The sequence below is a fragment of the Elaeis guineensis genome, chromosome 10 (assembly GCF_000442705.2).
Source record: "Elaeis guineensis isolate ETL-2024a chromosome 10, EG11, whole genome shotgun sequence".
Lineage (NCBI taxonomy): Eukaryota > Viridiplantae > Streptophyta > Magnoliopsida > Arecales > Arecaceae > Elaeis > Elaeis guineensis.
In genome coordinates, this window is record NC_026002.2 from 5,722,203 (window position 1) to 5,745,651 (window position 23,449).

Genomic DNA, 23,449 nt, shown 5'->3' on the forward strand with positions numbered 1-23,449 from the left:
AATTTAAATTTGGTTGAAATCTCAAATTTGAAATTTGAAATTTAAAATTTGAAATTTGAAATTTGAAATTTAAAATTCAAAATTTAAATTTTAAAATTGGTATATTTAGATATACTTGATCCAAGTAGCAAGTAATCTAATTGGGTTGGTTGCCATGGCCATCCGGTCATAGGAGAAAAGTAGGGTTTAAAAGCCCTCTCTTTCCATTCGATGGGGTCTCCTATGGCGGTAGGGGTGCGATGCAATTATATCCCATACCGATGAAGCAGCGAAAGAACTTAATTATAAAATTTATCATGAATGTGTTAGATTAGATCTAAAAAAAAATTCATGATTTATTTTGAGTTATTTTCTGTTATGAAATGAGCAATAGGATTGCTGTTTATGAATTGTGCTAACCCGTTTGTGAAATGAGTCAACACATTTGGTGAACAGAAAATAAAATCTTTCAAAATTTAAAAATTATTTTGAAATGCCAAACCCTGACCCATCAGCCCAAGTACTTAATTAAAAGAATTAAGTGTTGTCTAGTAGGTCTAGAATTGTGAATTAAGACCTAAGACAATTGCATAAACTTGTGTGTCAATGGGTTAGATGAATTAGGTCCATAATTGGGTTAGACCTAAGGTTAGCTTAAAAAATGGACTAAATGGAGTAATTGGTCAAATCTAATCAAAAGTTGAATTAGATTAGGTCAAGGATACTCTAGACTCAACTTCAATAGTTGTAGTTGAATGGGTCCATGTCTTTAACTAGACCAAGATGGACTTAATTCATGGCTACGCGGTGGAGCCTATTTACTAAGTTGATCAAAATTAAAACTAATGAACCGGTTGGTGTCTAAGATAAGTTCGACAGTTTTGACCAGTGGTTCTTAAGCGGGAGCTACTCGCATTGATTCGATCATTGACGAGTTAATGGCAAATCCCCCCACTGATCTCACTTACCTGGCCAATCTGATAAGTTAGATTTTGATTAGATCACTTGGTGATTAGAGCTCACCCATGTCATTAGGTAAATCAGTGTGACTGATTTAGGTGCTCCTAATGCCAGCTTTAATTAAATCTTTTTTAATCTGACTTGGTGAAGTCAGTGGGAGTATTGAAATTGGCTGGATGATTTCTTCTCTACTATCCTTTAATAAAATCCTCAAAAATTATTAGGTCCCTAAAATGATTAAGTTATAATGATAACTAAGTCAAAGCCTCCCATTAAGTGAGTGATAATGAGTCCATTAGTTCAATGATCATTGGAGGCCCAAAGGCCTGGTGCTCATTGGCTAATGAATTATCATTCATAATATGATAATTTGGTTGAGTCTTTCTGATGGTGGTTAGGTTGGCCGGCCAAAGTTGGGCCTGATCATTTATTGGTCTGATTCACCAAATTAAGTCATGTTAATGGTTGGACCTAACCAGATCTTTTCAGTGGAGGCCAAAGCCTACTGATTAGGATCTGGGGCAAAATCAATTACTAGAAGTTGTTTAGAGAAACAACTGGTTAAGAACCTACCCATAGATGCACATGGGTTGACCAACCAAAGTTGGGCTCGTGTGTAGTCTGTGTGGATTCTAGTACCCATTAAGGAATTAAAGTAATTCTTCGAATTGGAGGTTGAGGCTACCAGTTCGTAAAAATATTGGAAAAAACTTTAGACTAAAGTCCAAGTCTTTAGTATTAATTTATGTACTAATAGAGGTCTGATTTTTTTTTATACAGCTATGGCCACTACCCTGTCGCTCCGGTCATTATTAGATAATGACAAGCTCATGGGACCTAATTTCGATAGCTGGTATCGAAAATTGAAAATCATCCTTGAGCATGAGCGGATCCTTTATGTAGTAACGGATCTAGCACCTGAGGAGCCAGCTCCGAACGCTAGTAAGGCGATCCGAGACACTTACCAGAAGTGGCTCAATGACCACACTACCGTCCGATGTATTATGCTGGCAGCAATGAATGACGAGTTCAGCGCAGGTTTGAGAAGCCCAGCCACAGGAGATGCTTCAAATGTTGAACGACTCCTTTGGCATGCCTGACGATGTTGAAAGGCACAAAACTAGTTGTGCCATTTTCAATGCTCGGATGAGGGATGGGGCCTCAGTCACTGATCATGTACTGTACATGATCGAAATGATTGAGCGCCTAAGCAAATTGGGTTTTCCTCTGCACGAGCAGCTCGGTAAGGATGCGATCCTTAATTCTTGCCCAAGTCCTTCCTCCCATTCCTTACTCATTTTCGAATGACAAAGCCTGCAGTAAACTACCACGGGTTGTTGGGGTTGCTGCAGAATTTTGAGAAGGATCACCAGCTCCATAAGGAGTCGGTGAATGTAGTGGGAGGGTCTTCTTCTCGTCGTCGACCCTTTGGGAAGGGGAAGAAGAACAAGAACAAGAAGGTGCAGCCTCATGCTGGGATGGTTGCACAGGATCAGACCAAGAAGCGCAAGCCCGACCAGAGTCAGGTGGAGTGCTTCTTTTGCAAGAAGTAGGGGCATTGGAAGAGGAACTGTCCTCAATACATAGCCTCCTTGGACCCGAACAGGCCGAAGAAGAAGTAAGGTAATTATATGATAACTCCTTGCAACTTTTCCATTTGTGATACTACTGTCTGGATATTGGATACCGGAAGCCTTATCATATTTGTAATTCGATGCAGGGTCTGCAGGTCAGTAGGAGATTTGATGAAGGCGAGAGGTTCCTGAACGTTGGAAATGGAAGCAAAGTTCCAGTTCTAGCTTTAGGAATCATGAGTCTTGTAATCAATTCTCGTAATGTAATTCTGAGTGAATGTCACTATTGTCCAAGCTTTTTATTAAATATTATTTCTGTAGGCCTTTTGGCCATGTACGGTTATGATTTTTTAATAAAAAAAATATTTGCAATATCATTTTGAATGGTGTTACAATGTTTGTTGGATAATTAAATAATGAATTTACTTACTATCACAGCCTGTTAATGTGGTTCAAAACTTCGGTAAACGCCCTAGAATAGATAATGTGTCAGAAGTCTACCTTTGCACTGTAGGCTAGGTCATATCAATAAGAACAGGATAAACAGGTTGGCTCAAGAAGAATTCTTGAACTTGGTGATTGTGAATCACTTCCAACCTGTGAGTCTTGTCTTCTTGGAAAGATGACCAAGTCACTTTTACTGAAAAGGTGAGCGAGCCAGTAAACTCTTGGGTCTGGTACATTCTGATGTATGTGAACCTATGAGCTCAAGTGCAAGAGATGGATATTTCTACTTCATAACCTTCATAGACGACCTATCGAGGTATGGGTATGTCTACTTAATGAAGCATAAGTCGGAGTCGTTTGAAATGTTCAAACTATTCCAAAATGAGGTAGAAAAACAAACTGGAAAGTGTATTAAAATTTTTCGATCTGATCGAGGAGGTGAATACCTTTCCAATGAATTTCTAACGTATCTAGGGAGAATGGGATTCTCTCTCAGTGGACTCCTCCTGGAACACCATAGCATAATGGTGTGTCTGAAAGGAGGAATCGGACCTTATTGGACATGGTTCGATCCATGATGGGGTTTGCTGGTCTGCCGATCTTCTTCTGGGGATATGCGCTCGAATCGGCTTGTTACCTTCTAAATAGAGTTTCGAGTAAGTTGGTAGCCAAAACGTCATATGAGATATGGATAGGACGTAAGCCAGTACTCTCGCACCTTAGGGTTTGGGGGTGTCCAGCTTATGTTAAACGTTTAATTACAGACAAGCTTGGACCTAGGTCTGACAAATATAATTTTATAGGGTACCCAAAAGAGACCAAAGGGTATTATTTCTACCTTGCTGATGAGCAAAAAGTGTTTGTCAGCCTTAAGGCAATCTTTTTAGAAAAGGAGTTCCTTAGTGAAGGAACTGTTGCCTCTAAGGTCGAACTTGACGAAGTTCGACAGTGGAAAAATCGACACATGTTACTGAACCTGAACCGGATCTGATTAGATCAGATCCAGAGCCCATTGATTATGCACCCTTAAGGCGGTCTGGTAGAGTACTATATCAACCGAACAGATACTATGGTTTCTTGGTCCGGGATAGCGATCCTGTCGAACTTGATAAAAATGATGAGGATCCGATCACCTACATGGATGCTATGCAGAGACCTGACTCTGAGAAATGGCTAGAGGCCATGAAATCCAAAATGGAGTCCATGAAGGTCAACGATGTGTGGACATTGGTTGACTCATCCGAAGGAGTGAAACCCATGGGGTGTAAGTGGGTCTTCAAGAGGAAGAGGGGCGCAGACGGAAAGGTGGAGACCTATAAAGCCCGTCTGGTTGTCAAGGGATATCATCAACGTTATGGTATAGACTATGACGAGACATTTTATCCTGTGGCAATGCTCAAATCCATTCGGATTATGCTTGCGATAGCTGCCCATCTAGACTATGAAATCTGGCAGATGGATGTGAAGACAGCTTTTCTAAACGGAGAGTTGGATGAAGAGGTGTATATGATACAACCTCAAGGTTACATCTATAGATGAGTCTAAGGTATGCAAGCTATAAAGGTCATTTATGGACTTAAGTAGGCATCTCGGAGTTGGAACATATGTTTTGATAGGACAATCAAAACATATGGCTTCATTAAGAACGGAGAAGAGCCCTACATTTATAAGTGGGCTAATGGTCCAGTAGTAGTATTTCTTGTATTGTATGTGGATAACATTCTCTTAATCGAGAATGATGTCCCTATATTACAGGGAATAAAGATTTGACTGTCGTCAAGTTCTCCATGAAGGATCTGGGAGAAGCTTCCTACATCTTAGGGATAAGGATCTATAGGATAGATACAAAAGGTTGCTTGGCTTATCCCAGTCCACGTACATTGATACTATGCTGAAAAGGTTTAGCATGGAGAATTTCAAGAAAGGCTATCTACCGATAGGCCATGAAATTTCTCTCTCGAAAAGGGATTGTCCGACAACACCTCAAGAGAGAGAGCGTATGGGTAGGATTCCATATGCTTGGCAGTGGGATCTATCATGTACGCCATGACATGTACATGATCAGATGTGGCATACTCACTAGGGCTAGTGAGTAGATACAAATCTGATCCAGGGAGAATCACTGAAAGGTTGTTAAAACCATCCTGAAGTATTTAAGAAATATTAAGGACCAATGGCTTGTATATGGTGAATCGGACTTGAGACTTATAGAGTTTACAGACTCTAGTTTCCAGTCTGATCGCGATGACAGCAAGAGTGTGTCGGATTTATTTTTACCCTTAATGGTGGGGCTGTCTGCTGAAAAGTTTCAAGCAGCACACTGTGGCTGATTCAGTATGCGAGGCAGAGTATATTGCTGCATCAGATGCTGCGAAAGAAGCGGTGTGGCTGAGAAAATTCATCATCGAGCTCGGAGTAGCACCCTCCTTTTTGGTCCAGTTTTGCTCTACTGTGACAGCTCTGGAGCTATTGCTCAGACGAAGGAACTGAAAGCACACCAGCGGACGAAGCATATTCTGCGTCGCTACCATCTCATCCGGGAGATCGTGGATCGAGGTGACGTCGACCTTCAGAAGATCGATGGGAAGGAGAACCTGGCCGATCCATTCACTAAAGCCATTGCGGTGAAGGAGTTCAACGACTACAAGTCGAAGATGGGTATTAGATACTGCACCGATTGGCTTTAGGTCAAGTGGGAGATTGTTGGAATAGTATCCCAAAGCCAATCGTCAGCCTGTTGACGGTTGTGCTCCTTTTGTATTAGTACATGAATTATAAATAAAAGTTATTTTGGTATTTTTTCATCACAAATATTTCATCTTCTAATGAACTCTGTGTTGTGGTGAAGTCCTTAGGACTATTTAGACTCGACAAAGAAGGATTTATCGCTTAGTCCTTAAACTTGTTCGCGATCAAATGATACGTTGTTACCAAGGACGACAACGTTTATCGAGCATAGATCGTTGTGTGCCATATGGGTTGGTTATCCTCATAACCAAGGAGTGTGGAGACACTAGTATGGCATACAGGTGAGATGTAATGGTACATCTGCACTGAACGTGACCGACTCCGGAGCTATTTTGCTGTCAAGATTTGCTCGATGGGATATGGGTATAAATATCCCTCCGACCTGAGACTGCCACGGTGACTTGCAAGCAACTCACTGCACTTAGGCACTGGACTATCTGAATTTCTAATTCAGTGACGGAAGGCTGCTGGGTGTAGTCAAGTACTTGACTTGTCGGTGCGTGTGTCAAGATGGATTGACCACTCCAGTTTAGGAGCTGTGTACAGTCGTGTTTCAATTTAGCAAAACTTGGCCAGGGTAGTCCTAGTGAGGAGTCACAGAACTAATTGAGTTGAGCACGATTCGGATGATCTCATCAGGGTTGACAGTTTAACCCTGAGTCGTCCTAAACACAGGGATCAAAAAGGATGAATTATACGGTAACCATATTCACGTAGGTTCTGAATGTTGCGATTGTGATTTTCGACCTATCCGATCGTCGGGTACATTGCTAGATGGTCACTTCGATTAGTACAGAAATTGGTTCCTATGCTACCGGCGTAGGTTCGAACTTGTGGGGTCACACACATTAGAGGTTCTTTCTGATCTGATGGTGATTATGAGTCTTATGTGTCTGGGACTCTGTGATTGAGAATTAAGATTCTCTGATCATGAGTTCCAACATTTTGGGTACCGGGGTCAAAATTTTGAATTTAAATTTTGAATTTGAAATTTGAACTCTTTGATCAGGGTTTCATATCGATGGTCTCTGATGCCTAATTACCCATCAGATTTGGACTCAATAATTATGAGAGATTTTATTAGTGATTTGATCGCTAATTAACTTAATTTGATTGAGTAATTATTTTTGATCAAGTCCAATTGAATTGGATTCAGTTGGGTTTGACCCGATTAGGTTAAGAGTTGACCTAATCGTCGAGATGGTTTGGTCCCTGATTTGATCAGGGGTTGGTTTAGTCAATTTTGATTTGATTAGGATTTTATTGAGCCTAATTAAGCCTAATTAAGTTGGATTTAATTTAGTCTAATTGTGCTTAACCTATTTTGATTAGGTTGGTTCAATTAAGATCAAACCACCATTCAAATTTGAATCCCTGTACCACCTTAAATCTCTGTGTCATTTGAATTCACGAGAAAAACTTCTCATGAATTTTTCTCACGCAAAGCCCTTCTCACGCCCACTTTTGTGCACCATATGGATGGATAAAGCTATTAGTTAACCATTCAAATTCAAAGCGTATTTGATGAATGGATAACTTATCTCTTTTGCCTTCAAGCTTATCCATCTTGTGCGCCACATAATTCACACGAGAAAAAGTTTCTCGTGAAACCTTTCCACGCACAAAGAGTCCACGCCCTTCTCTTCTCACACCACAAGTGGATAGGGATGAGTTGGTTTTAGTTTGAATTCAAATTTGATTTGAATTCAAATGTGTAACCACTTGTCTTTATCCTCTCACGCGGATAAGACACTTTTGAACTGTTTTAAAAGAGATAGGGAGCTGGGGCATGTGTAGAAAAATTCTGATAAAGAAAGTGGGGCGTGAGGAAGCCTTGTGCATGAGGTGAAGGTCCAAAACCTTCCGAAAAAAAAAGAAAGAAAAGAAAGAAATTGGATGCAGAGTTTTTGGTGTGTACCCTAGGGTTTCTACCTAGGGTTCGGGAAGTGAGATTGGTGTGCCACGAGTATCGTGAGTCCACTAAATTTAGGAGAGATCCATCAACCTTCAACCAATTGTGCAGACGATCCAGATCATCCGAAGAGTCGGCACACATCGATCGAAGGAGTTCGATCAACATCAGCCATCAAAAGGATGAAATCACAAACTAGCATTCGTGAGGAGCCGATCAGACGGGAGCTTCGTGTGGATGATCCACAGAGGTCAGACACTAGTGTGGCTGCGACGTGACGATCAGAGCCTCCGACGGTGATCAGATTGCGATGATCGACTACCCGCAAAAGGCGATGTGTTCTGAACACAGTACAGTAAAAAGTTTACTGTTTCAAATTTGAATTTCAAATTTAAATACATGCTATTGTATCATATTTAGATTCTAGTGTAGGGTTAATTAGTATTAATTAATAAGATTAATTAATAATTTTACTGTAAAATAGTAATTTTGAAAAAATTAAAATTACCATTTTGCCCCTGCACTGAATTTTCGCTTCACCTTGAAGATGGACGGTGCTGTCTCTAGGGGATTTTAGGTCATCGGCCCTAATGAGGGGCTCCAGATCATTGACGTTGAGACAGAGTTCTAAATTGTGGCTAGCTCATTAGGAGATCCTCTCGGATTGGTGAGAGCTTCAGATCTTTCTTCATTTTTTTGGTAGTGACATCGATTGACATCCCATGCTTCTCAAAGACTTCTTCAGGTTGGATGTACTTCTCAGTCCGATCTAGTATTTCTATGAAGTCCTTTGAATACTTCTCTAAAAAGAAAAGAAGAAAAATTTTCTAAAGTCTGCCCTTTAGGGCGGTCATTATGATCGACTGGTCCATATTGCATATTTTAAGGGTGGCCACATTAAAACCACTCACGTAGGCTCAGAGAGATTCTCCTTTCCTCTGCTTAATGTTTACTAGAGAATCAGATTCTTAGTGCTACCTATTGCTGCTGATGAAGTGGGCTATGAATGACTAGCTTAATTGATCGAATGAATGAATAGAGCCCAACTTCAAGCCCGAATACCAATCCTAAGCCATCTTTTTAAGAGTTAAAGGAAAGGGTTGGCACAAGATTCCATTGCTGGCTCAATGAAGGAGTATAAGGATATTGAAGCTCTCCAAATGATCCATCGGATCGATCGATCCATCGTAGTTTTGTAGCTGAGATATTTTAAAGTTAGGGGACAGAGGCTCCCACATGATTCTATTACTAAAAGGCAGGTTGATATGGAAGCTGATTTGATTGTTTCAATTTGCAGCTTGGTGCTGTAGTGCCTCGATTTATCGATTCATCTCTTGAAGTTTATGGTCCATGTCGCATCATAAGCTATATAGACCTTCGTGCGATATGATGGAGATGATTTAGAGTAGATTTCTTGTCAGAAAGGGGAGTATAAGAGCATCTCCTTTGCTCAGGCCATCGAGGTCGACTCAGTCGCGTCTGCCTTCTCTGATCCAAACTTCAAGGGTGAGGTTGAGATGGTTGTTGCTGGGGTGCCTTTTATGCTAGGCTTGGTTGTTGCATAGCATTGATCGATGAATGCCTATACCTAGACGATCAGAGTGTTGAACTGGTCCTACTTTACTTCTGCAGTTGGTTGGGAGGGCTGCGAAGGCACCTCTGGTTGTTGAGCTGATGCATAATTTTTGATCAGATTTTCTATCAGCTGGCCCACTGTGGCGTTAGAACATCTTTAGGATATTTTTCACGGTGGCATTGCTATAGATCTCGTGCTTCTTCCCAAAATGTGAGCCTCACGTCATTCTTTTAGTACCAATCTGTTGCGGTAGATTTTCGATTTGAGTGAGATTAGCTGGAGTTGGGCGGTAGTCAGTAAAAAATTGGCAATCGGACCTACAAAATAAGTTTCTGATCAAAGTTGGCTTCAACAGAGATCCTCAAATGCTCAAATCAGAAACTTGCAGAATAGATGAGAAGGAGTACACAAGAGAGAGAATTGTGTATCTTGGGGGTCCTCTGATTATCTCTATTTATAGATAGAGATGGGAGTCATAAAAGAAAGAGTTGGAGGCCATCCGGACTTCTTTAGATGCATCGGTTTGAAATTTCCAACTTAATTTTTTGGGATTGGTTAGTTATGGTTGCATTATCTGGTTTGTGGTCAGCTACTTTTAGTAGTCGCATGGTTGGAAGGGATACGTAGGATCTCTTGATCAATCCTTCCAAATTTGTCGGTCGAAGTAGAGGTCGGCTAAAGCATGATGGTTATTTAAGGTAGGAGTCGGCGGCTGATTCACGGATCGACAGTCGATGCATGGGTTAGCGGTCGACCCTTGGGTCGATCGTGATCAGGGTTCATCAGTGTCTTCAGTTCGGGCACTAGAGACTTTCTACCCATAAATGTGTCAATAAATAATGAGAACTATATTTGAAAAATTATGCATGCAATCATTCTTATTATACTATTTTAATTTGGTATATGTGTGTATTATCTGAATATGTAGTACCCACTAGCATAACTCCTATGTGAGTACCGACACATATAGTGCAATGTAATTTAGCATTGCAAATAAGAGATGAAGCATAAAAACTGTTGCTACTTGATCTTCGTGTTGACAATGTGGAACACCTTTATCAGCCTTTGTTGATCTACAAGACAACAATAAGAAAGAGGATTCACTAGATTAGCTTTGGTTGGGCCTTCCAATGCTAAAATTAGAGGGGAATATGTGGGAGAAGAGACGATTGAGAATAATAATTGTTGTGATGATTGTTGTTGTTGTTGTCCTATCTTTCATGAAGACATTCTAGATCTATATATAGACATATGGTCCGAAATTTAGAGGTCATGCTGTAACCATCTATAATCACTTCGTAACTGACTTAAAATATGGCATAACTACTTGGGGCTATTATGATAACTTCAATTTTTGGTGGATTGAAGAAGCGCACTTCAGTATAGAGTGTGGGGTCATTGCTTCATGTAAAAGAGATCATATTGGTTAGGGATAGATGCCAAGCTACATGGGTGCTTGTCTGAGTAGTGGGATTTTGAGTTGGACAATCTGATACCTCAGAGATCAGTTGCTTCTAGTTTGCTATCTCAGTTCTTAGATTGGCCGTGATAGCTTTGGCTTGACCATGAAAAGTAATATGTCAACCTTGGGTTGGACAAATCCTAATAAATCCAGTCATACCATGTTATCAAACCCATTTTTCTCCATATAACTTACCTACCCCCAACCCCCACAACCCACCCCCACTTTGGAATCTAAGACAGCTCTTTGATTCGAGCAAAGAAAGTAATTGTACCCTCTATTTTTGTGCCATTTTGAAGCGGGCATTAAATTTTTAATGAAAATTCTCGAAAGGATGAGTGATATTGACCATTTGATGAAAAGCTATGTGCCTACTTTTCATGCAAAGAGCCATTGGTCATGTTGTTGCAGAGCTCCAGATCAATGTAGCTGATGTCGGTCTTCTACCGACTAGGGATCCGGTGACTGACTAGAGCACCTATGCCTTAGAGCACTTGGAAAAGGAAGTTCATACTCATTAAAGATCTTCCAGCGAGAGAAAATGAGAGAGTGAGAGAGAATGAGGGCTTTTTTTCTCTAAAGAATGACTTGAGACATCTTATCTAGAGATCCCCTTTCGCTCCCTTTATATAGAAGGGGAGTGCTCGATCATTACTATTGAATCTGATAAAAGAATTAGAGAATCTATGCCGATGCAACTAAAGATGTGGGTATCTATTATGCACATTAAAGATAAGTGCATAATTACAGGCATTACGCATGACAATCTAGCTCATGTGTGCACAATTGAAGAGAATTGCCTTGAGACTTTTGGGGATTTCATTGAGACAAGCTGCCAGTTGACTGGATAGTCGTTGATGAGACATTAAGGTGGGACCTCGATCAAATTTGAGGTTAGCCAAATTTGTCCAGGATAATCTGCCTTGAGGTTGGTCTATGATTGAGCTCTAGGTCGGCCTAGAACCAGACTCTAGGTTGATTTAGGACCGATGGCAGGGTTCGCCACACTGATTTCGACAACTCCAATTCTTTAAGCAACATAACCTCAATATTGAGCTCCTCGATTGCTTGATCATCATGTATGAAGAAGTAATGAGACACCTTCTCGCCCATGGGCCGAGCTGAGCATTTCCTCGTTCAAGGCCTGGGCCAAGCTAAGTGATAGGATGGTTCACTCCCTAATGGGTCGTACTAATTTGGGCCATTTAGGCTCTATATAAAAGAAGTGGGCCTTAGTAGTTCCACCATAGTTAAAGAGTTTGTAAAGATCCTATTAAGCCTTCTCTATCTTACCAAGGTTCTTAGCAAGGTATGTCTGATAGGTTCTCGTAGTTGGTTTTTCTTACTCAAAACATGTCAACTGGGCCATTTGCTGAGTGGTGGCTCTGCAACCCCTATCTTCCTCTTTCTTTTTCAATGAGTTAGATTTCTTTGCTAACTCTATTTTAGTTAATAGATGTTGATTGAATGGCTTAGGTAAATGAAAGACATTTCGAGCATCGAGTGGAGCTTGGTTATCCTTGGGTGAGACCAGAGAGAGGGTAGCCAATGTGGAGGCTAGATTGAGGTCCACCAAGGGCAAGCTAGAGGGTGTGGAGGACTGAGTTAAATTGGCTAAGTTTGAGCTATCAAGGTCGAGAAGGAGCTACCAATTGCCATGCTACAAGATGCTTAGGCCAAGGGAAGGCCTTTCGAGCCATGGAGAGGTATAAGGATTCGGAGAACCATCACATGATGCTCGCCCTTACCATGGTTGAGACATTTATGGAGGCCTTCAATGAATGCAAGGTCAAGTGGTGAAGCTCTTCCCTAAAGCTAATTTTAGTTGCCTTAACCCTTCCAAGGATAGTGATGATGATGCTAGGAAGCCTTCAAGCCCTAAGAAATAGGCCTTGATGTAGGTCATCCTTTTGCTTCTTGGCACCATTGTTGAGCTGAGTGATCTTGCCAGAGTCATCAACCTTGTAGAACTAGAGCTCCTCTTTTGTAATGAGGTTTCATCTAGTCTCTGACCTTTTTCACAATCAAATATATAAATATTAATAGAATGAACATTATCATTTGTGCCTCATTTTCTATGATATTTGAGTGTTTGAATTTTCACTCAGATATTTGAGGTCATCTTGTGGTTGTCTGAATTTATATGAAGTACTTTAAGAAATAGGATGAGATAAACCTAGATGCCATTAAAAATAGGCCGAGATGAAGCAAGAAATCCATTAGACATCGAATGAATGAGACTTAGATAATGGACCGTGAGCTTTCGAGTTCTAAGTGCCTTATTCTTAGTGCTGTTAGAGTGAGGTAGTAGACTTCGATCTCTTAAAGATAGTAAGTCTTATAGTATCTATGGTTGTTTGTGGTTGAGGTGGCAGACTTTAATTCTTCATGGCCTGCAGGGCATTGCCCACCCTTCCTCACATTTTCAGCATTGCTAGGCCGGTGTGAAGGGTTGGAGATCTTGGATGGCCAACTGCCCTTTGGTTAGTTGGTTTTTTTGCATAGCTAGTATCTAGATGATCAAGTTGGACATGCCCCCTCCCTTATGAGCCTAAGCTATGCTAGAACTTTTTTATCAACGCTTGATCAATTGAATGGAGGCCACAATCAATCTGGGGTGCCTCTACTGGAGGGGGAGAATTCATATCTTGAAGCTTAGTCACATAGGCTCACAAAACAAAGGTTTTAATCACTTCTAATATATCTTTGCAAGAGGAGGGGATTCATATCTTCGAACTCGTCGCCCAACGATATACGCTCATAGATGGATGTTCTAGTCATTTTTAAGATACATTTTAATGGAAGGGTGATGCAGACGTCATAGTGACCAGATATATGAATTTGAGGGATTAGATCTGAAAGGGTGCGAAATTGACTTGACAGCATCGATTCTTGTAGGATGTTGACACTGTCGAGCTAGACGGTCATAACTTTATTATTCGATATCAGAATCCTTATTATGATCCCATTCCAAAAAGCTTTTTTCGTGCTCTATGAGACTGACTATTTCGCCCCCATTACGAATTTTGGAGCCTAATTCAATCATTTGACAGGCCAACGGAAGCACACAAGAGTCTTAATCCGACATGGAGTTCAGTTTTGATTTATTTTTTATTTTATTCTCTTTTGAATTTTTTCTTATAGTTGAATAAAGACTTTTTGTCTATAAATAAGGCTCTCTGACCATCATTATAATCAGATTATTCGAGTGATTAAAATAAAAATTTCAGAGAAGAGAGTTTCTTCTTTCTTTGTCGTTTTTTTCTTTGTTTCGTGCGTTTTTTTCCTTCTTTCCATCTAAATGTGGCCTTTAGGCTGCATCAAAGAGATTCATGGAACGAAGGCTCTAGTCATTTCTAGGATATTTCTGTCTTCAAAGTCAATTCGTACAATGGAAGTTTCCATCATATTTGGGATATCTTTGTATAATTTATGAAATCTCGGCTCTTGAATCTTTTAATTTTTCTCTAACATAATTTAAAAAAAATAGAAAAAAAATAACAAACAAAGAATGATGACGATGCCTTACCAAAAAAAAAAAAATAATGATGAGAACTTTTTAGCTTTGTCTAGCATAAAAAGTTATATATATAATATTTTTTAGATTTCATCAACTTTCAAATAAAAAGATTTTGAAAAAAAAAGATTTCAGGAGAAGGAGGACACTTAAAGGGTGCTCTATAGATTGAGGGGGATGGGAGGCTCGATGTGAAAGATAACATAGATGCAGACCCGCGACGCGGACGACCTTGCAATCTCATTTTCACGTGCTTGCTTTTTGTTTTTGTTTTTGTTTTTTTTTTTTTTTTTCTGTTGATGTGAATTGTAATGGAGGGACGCAATTCGTTAATGGGAAGAATCCTGTTTTGGCTTAAATTTCCATATTAAACTGGTTGCAAGAAACTACGCTTTATATGATCTTTTCTAGAAGATTTTTATTTGTAGCTATGCATCTAAGAAATACGTAGAAAGATACAAATCCGTATCCGTACGGGCCTCGCGGCGTCGTAGGCGGTTCCCAATCCTCGGTCTCCACCCCTTCTCTCGAGAAATTATTGCATGCACCAGGTCCCCACCCCCTCTCTCTCAGGCCCGTAATGATAGAAAGCAAAGCTCGGCTTTTTAATCCTCCTGCCGAGCTTTCTCGCGTCCGTTTCCGCTCCTCTTCGGCCCCCGCCATCTTTCTCTCTCCTCTCATTTCTCTTCCACTTTCGATTCCTCCCATGGCGGCGGCGGCGGCGGCGTGCGAGGGTGGCGGCGGGGGAAAGTTCCGAAAACGCTTCTCCCGCCGGGCCCCCGTGACGCCCTACGACCGATCCCCGGCTGCGGCCCGTGGTCTCCTTTGGGAACGCCACCCCCCTGTGGAGCCGGGGGGGAGCGGCTGGTTGCACAAGCTCGTCGATCCCGCCTCCTGGATCATTGCCCGGAGAGCCTCCCGCCTTCTCCCCTCCATCTTCCGCAAGCGCCTCGCTGATCCCCCGGCAGCCCCAGGTTGAATTCCTTGTCCCTTTCTTGGCTATTGTGTATTTCATGTTCGGTTGCTTGGACTTTCTTGGTTTTGGTGGCCTAGGGTTTTCAACTTTAGGGTTTTCGTTTAATCTCTGGCTTTTTTACGGGTTATATTCAGTGTCTTCGACAGCAAAAGAGACTGCCTTTTGTCATAGGGATTAACGACATTGTTGTTTTTTTGAAACTAATTTTGAAAGGGGAATCCAATCCTTTGAAGTATTCTTCACTGGGCAGCATAAGATCATGTTTGTGATAGGAAAAGTAGGAATTTTCTAAAGAAAAGATGCTGTTTAACTTCTCATACGGGCTTTCTAGGGTTTTAGAAGCAGTTTCTGGTAGAACTATTCGGAGAATTTTTTCTATTTATGTGATCTCAAAGTTTGTATTTTTTTAAAGAAAAGTGCATGTTTGCAGCTTGTTGGAAGCTGTAAGCAGGCTGGATTTGCTCACTTGCTGCTGAACAGGTTGATATTATATCATTCTATTGCTGATTTTTGTTGTATTAGTCACACATTTTGTTTTCTTGTGTGATTACCATCTCCTATGTGATGGATTTTGAGAGTAACTTAATTTCAAGTGGAGTTGTTGCTACTTGCTACCTCTGGCTGTCGTTACAATTCAATTGTACAAGTACTTTTGCATATATTTTTGTGTTTTTATGTTTATGGATGCTGTGATCCATGAGGCAGATCCAGAGTACTTTTTTCCTTAAATTCATTTGCACAAATAACATGACTTGTCTCTATGTGTTTCCTACTATTTTTTGGGGACTGGACCTAGTTTCTTTCGTTACTTAGTGAATTACAGTAAAAGTCAAATCAGTCACTAATTATGTCTTAAGTAAGTACATGCATAAACAGATACATACTATTCAGTTGTCATGGTCAAGAGTTGTTATACCAAGGTTGAGGTTGGACTTGGACGGCTTGGTAATTTGGGAAAGATATATCTCCAACTTGAGGCTGCTGTGTTGACTTTAAGAATGCATTGGTACAGGAGGAAGCATTTTTGACTGAATAGAATATGTTTAAAATCAGGATATCCAGACATTAGGAAAGTTGACCATCATTTTTTGGAGTTGTGTTGTTGCATGCCATCTTGCTTGGACAACCCTTTTTTCCAAGTTTTTGGGCATGTTGATCATGGTCTGCTGGACCAAATCAAACAACTAGTGCTGGGCATAACTTGCCATTTTTGAGAGGTACATGTACTAAGTATGTCCCTTGCACAGGTACTGAGGTATTTAGTATACCAACCAAGGTTTGGCAAACCAATATTGGAAGGGATATTGTCGGACGATCAGTTCAGCATTGTACAAGTCCATATCATGCTGTTTTGGGGCATATTGACAGAAGAAGAGCTGGAGAGGGAGGAGAGGAAGAAAAGGAGAGAGGAAGAGGGAGGGAGGGAGGAAGAAGGGGGAAGTGAGGGAAACCCTAACCTTAACTGGACTTTGGGATAGAGAGGGAGAGGGAGGGAGAAGGAGAGGGTTGGAAGGAGGAACTTACTGGAACGCAGATGGTGGAGGAGGTGCTGGGACCATCATGAGCGGCCGGTTTTGTTTTAAAAGCCAGTGGAGGGAAGATTTAAGTGAATCAGCCCTGTTTCGTTTTAAAAGCTTGAACCATGCTAGTACCCTATTGGTCCAGTTCAGTACATTTTTAATTGGCCTATTCGGCACTATTTGGCAAGCCATGACACCAACACTTGGTATATGACTTGTTGATTGGTTATTAGTATGAGGTTTGGCACCTAGATTGTAAACCTTGGTGTCAACATTTTGAACACTTGAACATGAGAACATGCTGTTGGATGCTTAGCTTTTAAGTTTCTTGCTTATGTTAGCAAAATATGCCAAAACTTGGCAATTTTTTAAAGAGTATCATGTTGGAAACTCTTGGTTTCAAGTGTTGGACACTTTAAAAAAAAGTGCTATTATGTTATCACCTTTAAACAAAGTTGTCAACTTGTCATAGCTATTCATCAACTTAAAAGCATCTTAACAACATCTTAAGGAACCTATAAAAGTACCAATAGAAATAATTTAAACAATTTAAGTATCAACTAGGCTAAAACATATATATAAGGGATGTACTACCATTATGTATATTTGGGTATTTTTCTCTGCTGTATGGTTATTAGAAGGAAGGGCTATTAGTCATGAAGAGAGCATTTGGCGCAGCTCCTTGTCACTCCCAGCCATTTCGATCCAATCATTCATGTAGATTCTTAAGCTAAACTTTGTGAACCGGTAGTCCTTTCTCATTTATGGCTGAGGGGTGTTCAAACTTTCGGGCTTTTAGGGTTGTTAGGGTTCTTTTGGAATAGGCTTCTAGGATTCTTTTTTTCTTCATAATTACACCAAGATTTGATTTGTTCATACAACAATTCTAATTTCTCAAAACTTATTCTTCTATGTTTAATGTTTTAACCTTTAGGATTTTAGGGTTCTTTATAAGGATAATTTTAGTTTATTTTCCTTGAAAATAAAAAAAATGTAACAGGCTATTTTCCCCTAAAATGGATATAAAATCTAATACTCATTAATTCATAGTTGATCTACTAATTTTGTTTTCCAAACAACATATATCTTTTCTTCTGCTTCTTAATTTCTGTATTAAATAAGCATCAAATAATGTCTAGTTATATTTATGGATATTTATTTGCCATGCTGTTGTGCATAAACTTTTGGAAGATGCTATGTTAGATGATTGAGGACAAAACACTTGACACCAAAAGTTGTCCAAGGCTCTAGGCTCACTAAGGTGTCGAGGCTCTTGGAGGGCACGAGATGGTTGCCTTGACCGAGTCAGGTGCAAAATATCAATATACATATAGATAATAATGAATGCGTGATTCTAAACATGGTTAACCTTAATTTTTTAGACAAGCTAACTATAATGTTATAGAATAAACTAAAAGAGGTCCTATTACAAGAGGATAGGTATAGCAGTAGCTGAAGGGGGAGGAGAAGGAGCATTAGTAGACCAATCATCCCCTCAAACCTGTTGCTGATGGACTAGCAGCAATTGAAGAAGGACAAAAAAGAAAGGGGGAAGGAGGAGGCTAATGGGTTTTCTGATTGATTGAGGAATGGAAGAAGAATAGGAATGGCAGTAGGTATGGGATGAAGAAAGAAGAAGAGGAATGGCAACCAAATTGTTTCTATGTATCGGCAAAAGAAGAAGGGGCTTCATCTTGGGTAAGGCCTTTGATGACACCTGTCTTAAGTGTATGAGCATCCCACATAGTGATTAGTTTGCTAGTTCATGCAAATATGAAGTTGATGAATGAGCCAGATGCGTGGAAACTTGCAAATGTGGCTCTAGTCAGGCTTTCCATTAGTTTTTTCTTTATATACTGTTTGTCTTTAAGAAGAAAAGAAGATGGTGAGAAAGGACTTCCTTCAGTTTTCTTTACATACACTATCATCTTTAAGAAGAAAAGAAGATGGTGAGAAAGAAAGAAAATAATAGGTGGAGGTTGAGAAAAAAAGAAAGGGAAATTGAAAAGAAGAAAACAAGAGGAAGAGAAAGGAAAAAGCTTCGACGAGCGAGAGAGATGGAGGGAGAGGGGTGGGGACAAACAAGTTTCTAGTATTAGACTAGCAAGTACCTAGTTGTATGACATCACATGTAGGTCTTGCTTAGTTTTGGTATGTCCATGTAAACTATGGACTCGTTTATTTCACGGGAAAAGGAGGGGGGAAGTATGGTCAAGGGAAAAATGGAAACATGGCTCATGTTTGGTGGAGGTTTTAAAAGAGAGAGAGAGAGGAAAATAGCTTTCCCATGAGAATAACTTTTCCACATTTCATAGGAAAGAGGAACTGATGTAGGATATGGGAGTCACTTTCCCATGGGCTGGAAATTTTGGTAATTTTTATTTTTCCAAAAATGCCCTTAAGCCATTATGATGTTCTTAAAACTATTTTTAGTAGTTAATCTTAAACTATTAAAAATATACTATTAAAAGTTACCTCAATATAAAGGAGTTATGGTAATTCTTAACATCATTTAATATACTTTTATATTAATATATTAAAATTACCATAATATAAAGAAGTTGTCTAACTATTAGACATTGTCAGAACTCCAAAAAAACTCAACCCAATAAATATTTTCAATAGCTATTTTTAAATAATTTTAAATATTTTTAGATTTAAAATATTTTAAAATAGCTATTAAGTGTATACTAAGTATTTTATATATTTTTCAAGAAAGTAGATGCTCAGCCAAACATAAGTTACTTTGGAAAGTATGTATTCTATACCACATAGTCAACCAAACATACGAAAATTAACTTTTTGAATATCATATATCCAAGCGTCATCATTGTAGGAAAAACATTCCAGTGAGGTAAGATGCTTTTTGTGAACCAAACAAGTCCTATATTTAATATGCAAAGGATAGTTTAATTTCTAATCCAATTTTGGATAATATGTCCTTGTTGAGAATACTCATGCAGCCAAAAGGGGTTAGATTATTTCAATGCGGCATAATAACTTCCATATCGTCTTCAAGGGCAATTTTCATCAAACAGTTGGGTCTAAGCAAGGTTAGGAATCTTTGAACTATGAACAAAATGACAAAAAAGAACCATCTAACAATGCTTACCATTTAATACAACAAATTAGGATTTGAAAAAGGTAAGACTTTTTCGTATGCTTTAAATAAAATGGAGTACAAACTGGACATATAACTCAGATTTGAGGGAATCTTGGTGATAGATGGTGATATTAAAATGGTGATTTATATGATTCAATGCCCCTATAAAGAAAATACTAAAGTAACAATTTTTTTTTTTATGAGGGAAGAAGATAGATATCTTTCAAAAGTTGATTAAATACTAAGGTAACAATTTTTTTAATGGGGGAGAAGATATGTATCTTTGAAAAGGGTGATTGGTAGGAGAAGTTAGGTTCTAAAGGATGCAGGGGTAAATAAGTGAGAAACTAGCTTTTCTTTTCCTAGAAATGCAAGTATGAATACAGATATTAGGAATTTTGTCAAAATAAAATTATTTTAACATATTTCATTAAGTAACCTTATTCCAAACTTATTCAGCAAAATAGCCCTCCATATTATCATGGCCCAATATGGAGCCAATGCTCTCTTTTCTTGTGTGCTTCATGAACTTGGCATTGAGTGCTGACATTTTTGTTTGCATAACAATAAGCATGGCCTTTTAACCCATTTGGAAAGTTGAAGATGGCTATGTGAAGGTCTACTACATTCAATCCAAATGCCATACCCATTTTCATGAACGGTAATCGAAAGAAAATATGTAATCAAGGTTGGCTCAAGCATCGGACATGGAAGCCCCCTAGCTTGGAGGGAACTTAGTTCAAGATCCATATCATTAGCTTCATGAGTGCCTAGTGCATGAATCATGTCATTAGCATTAGGCTTGAGCTCTTTCTTAAGGTTTTAGAAAGTGTTTGTGGTTTGTAGGCAGTTTGAGATATTGCATTTTGCGTATATCATGTGATATTTGGGTGCATATGTCAGGGCCTACCTGGTTGGTGCTTTAGAAGTCTTTAAAAATATAAAGGATTCATGAAAACAGATAAAGTTAAGTTAAAAAATGAGAAATAAATAAGTAAAAGATAAGGAAAATAAGAATATTTGGATATACACTTCCACACCTATTTGAGAGCCTAAGCTAGCAAGTACGTAACATGTTAACCTATACCATTAACAATACTTCACTTTGAACTATGCTCAAAATTTAGATAATCAAATGCAACAATTTATGAATTATCAAATGATGAACAATGAAAAGTAAACCAATTGGGATGCATATGATGAGGCCCAACATATCTGGCTAACAAGTCAACAAGGTTGTATTTAAGCTACTAGTTTTGAAAGAGACACTCAAAAGTCAATCCGTTATTTTGGATACTGACTTATATCCACCTTCATGCAGTCACTGAGTTGTATCCACACATTTGGGCTCACATCTGACTGCATGAGTTGCATTCCAAAACATTTGTGCTCCCATTTTATTAGGAAATTGAGGAAAGGCTAACAAAGTTGGGCAATGTTACTTGGAATGTTTTTTCTTTTTCTTTTTCTTTTTTCGATATTTTGAACACTTGGACGCTTGGACACTTCATGACATACCTTGACACTTCATAGAATTCAATTGTAAAGTCATGATCATTTAAAGTCTACTTTTGGCAATTCTACATGGAAGTTATAATGTACCTTCTATCAATACGTATTTACACAAACATATAGATGTGTCCCTGTATCCGATTTTTAAAAGGTTCATGTGTCAGACAATTCCTGACACTTAAACACTTGACAGTTGTATCATGTGTCCAAGTAACATTGATGTTAGGTAAAGCCACGGAGACATTTTAGTCATATAACTTCATCTCCGAGATGGTCGAGGGAACAAAGAAGGCTATGGAAGACCATTACAAGGTCATTTGCAATCATGTGTTACCTTGTTAAGAGAGAGTCGATCATGGGAGTGTGGTTCTTGGGTGTGATGATTTGGTGAATGTAATGCTATTCATGCCATGAAGAGGTTGTACCTTAAGCATCTACTTCATTGAAATTTGACTGGGTGACCATGCAACCCAAAAGGCTTCCTGTGGGAGGAACTGTTGTTTCGCAATCTCCTTGTATGGTGAGAAGAATTGTTGCAAATTGTTAGATGGAGTTCGGGCTCACTGATGATGTGGATCTTTCATTGAATGTGCTCTGGGACCTGTGGGCCCTTTCTTTCATTGAATGTGCTCTGGGACCTGTGGGCCTTTAATGTTAGTAGCCATGCCACCATTTTATCAAGATTTTCTTGTTGGGCCATTTGAGGGTAACCTAGGCTTGCTGTTCTTCTTAAGAGGACATACTAGCTGTAGCACTTGAGTGGACTTAAAGGGCCTCAGTTTGTTTGGTGCCAATGGTGCTGTACAAGCTGAAGGCTGTTGGTACTGCAATGAACTAAACTTATATTAGTTTTTATCAACTTAAAAATTAGGCCCCTGAAGGACAGAAAGTGATGATAAGGCATGTAGAAGACAAAAGACAATTTGCCAAAATTGTCTAGAAAGGAACTAAAAAAGTTCTTACACATATAAGGACTCACTATGCTACCACATCTACATTTTTTTTTCCCTATTGCAAGTTGGTTGGCAAAAAGAACTTGGATCTATATATTCTGGTTAAAAGCGGCAAAAATATCTTTATTAAATTTTTGAAGAGAATTTCTGGAAGTCCATAGGTCATCCAATTGTGAGGCATATTGTTTTCTTTTATCTGGTCAACAGAAGAGGTGTGAGGGATGCACAGATCAATTTATATTGTGTGCCCAAGAGAATTTCCAGCTGTTTTCCTTCAAGAGAGATCTAAATAAACTCAGGCTAGGGAAGAATAATTGACTGACCATAGGTCCAGCATAGAGGCTGAACAATCATATAGTTTGGAGATTTGATTGGCAATAGGACTGAATCTGCTTTTCTTATCTGAGACTATTTCCATCTTATAAATCATTGTTGGAGGTAGCCAACCAGCTGCTGAGGGGATTGCATTGAAGCTCCAGATGAGAAATCTTAATCTCACCACTACATAAAAAGCATACAGAATAATTTCGGTCTACAAGCCATCATTACCATCAGTTTCATGTTGCCATTATCATGAACATCCAAACAGAATTCTTAAAATATACTTGTTTCAAAAGAAGTCCACTTTCATTCCAACTCCAACTTTCTCCTATGCATCCCCTTGAGGGGAACCACTCATATCAGGCACTTGTTTTGCTCCTGTGGAACTCTTAACTAAATTTTCACATCAGGCTATGGCTTGATTTCCACCATATCAGTAATCAAAATTTTGTGTCCACTTTCCATTGCATCACCTGATAGATAGGCATTTGGGATCAAAGATTGACAAAAGTTATACAAAGATATATACAAATTAACTGTTGCAATATTAAGACTTAGTGGAACCACATTTTATCAGGAAGTTCTTTGGTGCTAGCAGTTTTTATGCCTTTTTTTCTTTATTTTGTTTATTTTTTTGTGCACGTAAGCCCCTAACTGGACTTAAGAAACAAACCTGTCACCTTCAGATAATTTTACTATGATAAGCAAAAAAAAAGAAACATGTATGTAACCATTTATCTTTACACTCATTCTATACTTGTCCTATGTGTACAACCAAGGTTCGCCATATCGGTACCGGACCTCGTACCGGTGAAATTTTGTTTAATGTCGGTATGCGGTTCAGTATAGTACGATAATGTCGGTGTGTTTTGATTTGGCATACCGGTAC

At 39.2% G+C, this 23,449-nt stretch overlaps 1 protein-coding gene across 1 annotated transcript in view; it reads left to right on the forward strand.

The window, feature by feature from the left end:
• Positions 1–14,701: 14,701 nt before the first annotated feature.
• The window catches only part of LOC105053478 (nuclear pore complex protein NUP1), a 29,847-nt gene continuing 21,099 nt past the window's right edge, over positions 14,702–23,449 (forward strand). The window contains 1 exon segment of the mRNA XM_073244490.1: positions 14,702–15,149. Coding sequence (XP_073100591.1) covers positions 14,756–15,149 — 394 coding nt within the window. The 5' untranslated portion in view covers positions 14,702–14,755.